General features: G+C 36.1%; 1 protein-coding gene across 1 annotated transcript; it reads left to right on the forward strand.

Moving 5' to 3' along the window:
• The first annotated feature begins 5,726 nt into the window (after window positions 1–5,726).
• LOC122480120 (cell division control protein 42 homolog) lies at window positions 5,727–6,543 on the forward strand. Its single transcript, XM_043574137.1, is given in 2 exon segments — window positions 5,727–5,940; window positions 5,943–6,543. Coding segments are annotated over 2 exon segments (711 nt in total). The 3' UTR covers window positions 6,440–6,543.
• Window positions 6,544–7,349: the final 806 nt, after the last annotated feature.

Below are 7,349 nucleotides of genomic sequence, written 5' to 3' on the forward strand. Positions count from 1 at the left end.
CAACAGAATCCAGTTGTTCGTGGCTATAAATCTGGGGTACCGTTTTGTTTTGTTTTGTTTTGTTTTGTTTTGTTTTGTTTTGTTTTGTTTTGTTTTGTTTTGTTTTGTTTTGTTTTGTTTTGTCAGCTCTCTGCCGGGAGGCCATTCTCCACCCCTAGAGGCTGGCCTGTGTTCCTTCTCCCAAGGCCCTCTGCACCTGCAAAGGCAGCAGGGAAGTGCCCTTCTCATACCTACAATCTCTCTCCTTTTCATTCTGTAACTAAACAAAAGAAACTCTGTTTTTAAAGAGCTTTGTCATTTGATTAGACTGACCACAATAATCTCACTATTTTAAGGTTAACTGATTAACAATGTTTATTACATCTGCAAAATTACTTGTGCCAGGTAATGTAACATAATCATGGAGTAACATCTAGTCATATTCATAAATTCTGTCCACAAAGGAGCGATGATACAAGGAAAGGGCCATTGAGGATTATTTTTAGAATTCTTCTATCCCAGCACCCAACTCCATGACATCAGAGACCATTTCTTAAAAACTTGTAATAATGTGGAACCATATTCAAGGTGGTCCTAATAGCTGTTTGAATCCATAGGCGTTAGAGGAATCTATTACATTGAATATATAACTGGATTAAAATAGAATTACCCCTAACTTCACAGGTTTATTTTGCTACAAATATCACTTTTTTTTTTTTTAATGCTTTGAGAATGCTGTCAAGATGTCAAAATAAGTTGGGTTTTTTGGCTCCAGGTTTAAGATACAAATACATCAGGGGCGCCTGGGTGGCGCAGTCGGTTAAGCATCCGACTTCAGCCAGGTCACGATCTCGCAGTCCGTGAGTTCGAGCCCTGCGTCGGGCTCTGGGCTGATGGCTCAGAGCCTGGAGCCTGTTTCCGATTCTGTGTCTCCCTCTCTCTATGCCCCTCCCCCATTCATGCTCTGTCTCTCTCTGTCCCAAAAATAAATAAACGTTGAAAAAAAAAATTAAAAAAAGATACAAATACGTCATTGGACAATTAATGGAATAAAAGTATAGTCTAGATGGCTAGAAACTGTCATTAATCTCACAGAGCTCTCTTTTTCTGAGTTGTAAAAAATTTATTCTATCATAAAAACAATATATAATTATGTACTGTGTTAGACATAAACAATGAACCCATTTTATTCTCTTAATTTCATATGCTAAATAAGATGTTTTTATTATTAAAGGAAAATTAATTTTTCATCATTTCTCATCTTTCAAGTAATTATATCTTTTATTATGGTGTCTTTCAAATACTAATCAGAATTGACATCTGATAAAACATAACTGAAACTTACACCCTAAAATTAGTAACACTGGTTATAATTGTGTGGACCGTTTATTATTACTTTTAGTATGTAAGTGTAGGTGAGAAGTATCAGTCTCTATTATGTGCCACCAGTACATAATACAGCGCCTAGAGTACATCAGTTGTCCAACAACAACAACAACAACAAAGTTGCAAGTAAAAAACAAATAAGTGAAATTAGGTTTATTTTTTAAATTAATTAAAATGATTAAAATGATCAAAATGTTGAATGCAGGTGTATATAATTTTTAGAATAAACTATAGGCTGGTTTAAACATTATCTTCAGAACAATTTTTCCCAGCTAAATCTGAAACATAATTAACAGCACTATTGCTTATTTTATCATCTGATTTTAACATTTTGCTGTGTATTTGCCATATTGTTATTGTACATAAAATCTAATTCAAGCTCTATTGTCTATTAAATATTGTTCAAATTATGCTGATGTATCTGTGAAATAATCAGAGATACATATTGGCTATGTGTATTAAGGATCAATATATAGACTTTGTATTTTTCTTGTTTTAATCGTTTTTAATTTTTTTTTAAATGTTCACTTATTTTTGAGAGAGAGAGAGAGAGCGTGAGTGGGGAAGCAGCAGAGAAAGAGGGAGACACAAAATCTGAAGCAATCTCTAGCCTCTGAGCCCGATACAGGGCTCAAACCCACAAACCGTATCATGACCTGATATGAGCTGAAGTTGGATGGTTAACTGAGCCACCCAAGGACCCCATCTTGTTTTAATTTTTAACCCTATATTTTTATTATTGTTTTAAAAACATTTGCCCACTGGAATTACATGTAACGAACTAGATGCACCTAAAAACAACGAAATCAAAAACTCTGTAGTTGAGGACCAGGTTTTCACAGTGTTTTGTCTTCTCTCATGACTCTAATACCTGGCGTTGACAACCAATGACCCTCAACTGTGATTTTTAAGTATCCTTTAGACACAGCAGAAAAAAATGTCACAAAGAAGTTAAAAAGACTAATGCTCCTTCTAAATAAATGCCAAAACAAACTAACAAACAACTTTTCCTCCTTTCCATCCTTTATTCACTCCACAAGTAGGAACTCTACCTATGGTATGACAGTTACTATGGTAGTTACTGAGAATAAAAAGAAACAAGATTCAAAATATGTTCTCAAGAATTTCACAGTTTGCTAATAATACTTATTAATCATATATCAATCACTTAATATATATGAAAGTTCATATATTTTCTTATTTAAATCATTTAAATCCATTTTCACAATCGGTACGTACACATTTCTGTTGTAAAGATAAGGAAACTGAAACTCTGTTCCTTAAGGTAACACTAAATATATGTGTTCATGCTAGAATTTAATTTAGCCCTATTTGATTCCTGGGAAGGAAGCACATACAATCCAGAACTGGTGCAGGGGAAATTCCTCCCACCCCCCAAAGATAGAAAGCCAGTTCATAATTAAGTTCATGCAAGGAAGTTCTAATTCTAGATATAAACATACAGAATATGTAACACCTGCAAAAAGTGATAAACAGAATTATACTTACAAAAAAATTATAAAACTCATATATTTAAAATTCATAAATTCAAAATGGAACCAAGTGCTGTAAAGATAGGAGACTGTGTAAAATGAAAATTTGTTATAAAACAGGAAAAGTCAGAAATCTTGGAAATTGAATAATAAATATTAAAATGATCAAAGCAGCAACAAATCATTAAGATCAAGTGTAAAGACAACACAGTTAATAAAATCATGTTAAACTAGATCATGGTATAGTCCAAAGGAAACAAGTAAGGAAAATATGAAAAGAGTTTAGAGCAATAGTGTCAACCCAAAAGCTTCATAATACTTTTAATTAGAGTTTTAAAAGTACAAATAGTGAGTATGGATGACAAGCAACCTGTAAAGAAATAAAGGTCTCAAGTTTTACATAATAAATGTGATGAGTCTTCAGAATTCGATACTAGTTAAAACAACATCTACAACAACACTAATACAATAATACGTGCAAACAAATTCCAGCAAAAACAAGCATGTAGGCATTGTAATGAAACTTCAGTATATTAAGGATAAACAGACAACCCTAAGAGTTGAGAGAGAAAGAGTGCATCGCATACAACAGTTGGGAATCAGTTTTGTTTGTTGTTAGCAAAAGTTGAATCTTACTATGCTGGGCACCATTTTAAATGAATGGGACATATAAACTATCAGAATAAATATGGCAGATCCCTGCCAATCTTTTAATCTAGGGGAAGGAGAAAGAGTACAATCTATAGAGATAATAACTACATTATATACATTATACTGTCATGGAAAGTGCTTCTGGATCATGGACTGGGTAAACTGGACAAGATTGTAAGGGTCAGGCGCAAGGCAGAAGTTAGGGTGCTCTGCTTTGAGTAAGTGACATTGAACAAAATCATGAAGGTAGTCAGAAAGATATCTATGCAGATGCCTAGGTGAAGGTTATTCCAAGTAGAAGTAGGTGGTATAAAGGCTCACAATAGGAGTTTACCAAGCATAGTTGAAGAGTAAGAGGCCAGTAGGCTTGGAGCAAGTATGAGGGGGAAATGATAGGAGATAAGAAAAGGATCTTGTTTTAGGATCAGGATGGCCTTTTTAGATGACTATAAGTGTTTGTGCTTTTACTCTGAATAAAATAAGGAGTTTGAGGAGGATTCTAGATGCAGGCATGAATGCCATCAGACTTAGATTTTTAAAAGGACCACTCTCAATATTTCACTGAGAACAGATTTTGGGAATTTGGCAAAGATGGAAGTAGAAGACAACTGTAATTGTATACCTGAGGGATTAAAATGACAAACACTGACAAGGTAGCAGGGGACATAGTAGGAAGTGGCTAAATTCTGGGTTTTAAGAAATGAATTAAATAGGTAAGAAAAGATTCAAGGAGAGTTCCAACTTGAAAAACAGAATGGCCATCAAATGGAATAGGAAAGTCTATGACTGTAAAAGATTTGGCACAGAAGATCAGAGCTCTATCTTGGACATGTTAAATTAGAAAAGCAATTATTTGGGTGCCTGGATGGCTCAGTTGTTAAGAATCTAACTTCAGCTCAGGTCATGATCTCACAGTTCTTGAGCTCGTGCCCCGGGTAAGCACAAGCCTAGCTTTGGGTAAAACATGAGCCCCTGATGAGCCCCACTTCTCTCTCTCTCTCTCTCTCTCTCTCTCTCTCTGCCCCTCATGGGATTTTCCCTCTATCTCTGTTTCTTGCTCACTTGAACTCTCTCCCTCTTTCTCTTTAACTCAAGAGAAAGAAAGAAAGAAAGAAAGAAAGAAAGAAAGAAAGAAGAGGAAGGAATAAAGGCAAGCAATTATTTGATACATAAGAGGAGAATTCAGGTAAGAAGTTGAGTGTATGTGTTGAGTTAGGGAGAAAGATTTGTGCTGAAGATACAAATTTGGAAGTTCTGTAAAAACGTGTTTCAGGTGTTAAGTGCATATCAGTCACCTGATGTATGGTCTGAGTGTACATAGCTAAGAAAAAAAAAAAAACATCATGAAGTCATAGGATACTCTAAACTTAAGGTATCTGGAAGAAGAGGAATGACCCATAAGGCAGACTTTGAGGAGGCAGCCATGGAAATAGGAGACAAAATAATATGTGTTATCCTAGTGATTAAGTTTATTAAGGAGTGTGTGACTAACTCTGAGGACTATTGCTATTAGGTTAGATATACTGAGAATTGAGAAGTGGCCTTTGGAAATAGCAACATAGGTATCATGACAAAAGCAAGTTAGATTGGTAACTTGGTAAACTTGACAAAAGCGAATTAGATTGCTTTGTGATGAAAAAGTCTTTAAAGAGATACTAGAAAAGATTAGAGACAATATATATAGTTTATTCATTTGAGAAGTGCTATTTGAAGGGAGAGAAGCAAAATGTGACAGGTGGGGGTTAGGAAATTCTTCTTCCTCCTTTTCTTCCCCCTCCACCACTTTCCTCTTCTTCCTTCTCTTTTACTTTGAAAGAATAATATTTTATTTTATAGCAGTGTAAATGATTTGATAGAAATAAAAACAGGCTGTATTAGAAATATGGGACATTGCTGAAGCTATATGCTGGAGTAGGCAAAAAGGGAAGCAAATTAATGCCTGAGTTAGGACATTAACTATAAAGAGGATCATGAATGGTTCATATATAATAACAAGCAGTAAAAGATTATATGAGTTAGGAGGTAGGAGATGTGCTGATATGCAGAGGAATCTGGAAAAATTCTCTTTCAAGTGCTTCAATTTCCTTAATAAAAGTATGTTTACCAATTTAGACAAAAGACAGTGAAGTTGGTATAAATCACTGGAGGAGAAAAGAAGAATGAAACTAGTTATCTAAGACAACTAGGAAAAATAATGGAATAAAAAATATAGTTAAGATGCCTGGACACATAAAGACACACTCCAGGTTCCAGATTTCGAATTTAAAATGTATTTTTCAGGCTGCCATCGCCCCGGCGGAGAAGCTGAGGTCATCACTGAATTTGAAATATTTAAAGTGGATACAAAACTGTTTCAGCCATGCAATTAGGTGTGCCATTGTGGGCAATGGTGCCGTTGGTAAAACCTGTCTCCTGATATCCTACACAACAAATATTTTCCATCGGAGTATGTACCGACTGTTTTTGACAACTATGCAGTCACAGTTATGATTGGTGGAGAGCCATATACTCTTGGACTTTTTGATACTGCAGGGCAAGAGGATTATGACAGATTACGACCGCTGAGTTATCCACAAACAGATGTATTTCTAGTCTGTTTTTCAGTGGTCTCTCCATCCTCATTTGAAAGTGTGAAGGAGAAGTGGGTGCCTGAGATAACTCACCACTGTCCAAAGACTCCTTTCTTGCTTGTTGGGACCCAAATTGATCTCCAAGATGACCCCTGTGCGATTGAGAAACTTGCCAAGAACAAACAGGAGCCTGTCACTCCAGAGACTGCTGAAAAGCTGGTCCGTGACCTGAAGGCGGTCAAGTATGTGGAGTGTTCTGCACTCACACAGCAAGGCCTAAAGAATGTATTTGACGAAGCAATATTGGCTGCCCTGGAGCCTCCAGAACCGAAGAAGACCCGCAGGCGTGTGCTGCCATGAACATCTCCAGAGCCCTTTCCACACAGCTGGTGTCAGCATAGTACCGAAAGCGATGTTAAATCAAACTAAAGATTAAAAATTAAAATTCGATTTTGCAATAATGACAAATGCCCTGCACCTACCCACATGCACTCGTGTGAGACAAGGCCCATAGGTATGGGCCCCTTCCCCTCCTCAGTACTAGTTAATTTGAGTAACTGTGTATTGTCAGAAGAGGGGTTAGTACTAGTTTTTGTTTTGTCGTTTCCAAAAAAAAATTTTTGTTTTTTTGTTTTTTTGTTTTTTTGTTTAAAAGCAAGGCATGCTTGTGATGACTCTGTAACAGACTAATTTGGGTTGTTGAACCTGCTCCCAGGGCTCCATCCACTCTGGAGAATAATCTGGGACATTTAGGGGTTTTGTTTTTGTTTTTGTTCTTTTTGTTTTTGTTTTCTTTTGGGGGGGGTGTGTATGGGTTTTGTTTTTATTTAGTCATGTTTTTAAAATTCAGTAACCATTGGACAGCCCTTAAGGGAAGGAGGATGGACTGACTCTACATTCCACTTCCTAGATCTAGTTTAGAACACTTGTCCCCCACCTGGTGCTCTTAGGAAGGAGGATAGTAAATGCCTCATTTAATAACACACTCCTTTTTGAAAGTTGCCTTTCTCTCCACCCTTGAGTAGGTCTAGTACTTGATGAAACTCATGAAAGCAGGTGGAACCTGTCCTGCCCCTCCTCTTTTCCAGGATGCACTCTATATGTGACTGTGACTTTGAAGGAAATTTGTTTGCCATTTGCTGATTGCTTTTTTAAAGTTAATTTCTAACTTCTTTCACTGAAAAATGAAGAAAAGTATTGCACCTCAATGGGTTGAGTATGTAATTAAAAAACATTTTTCCCTGTCAAAAAAATAAAAAAAAAAATTTAA

This window comes from Prionailurus bengalensis, chromosome A1, assembly GCF_016509475.1.
Source record: "Prionailurus bengalensis isolate Pbe53 chromosome A1, Fcat_Pben_1.1_paternal_pri, whole genome shotgun sequence".
NCBI lineage: Eukaryota > Metazoa > Chordata > Mammalia > Carnivora > Felidae > Prionailurus > Prionailurus bengalensis.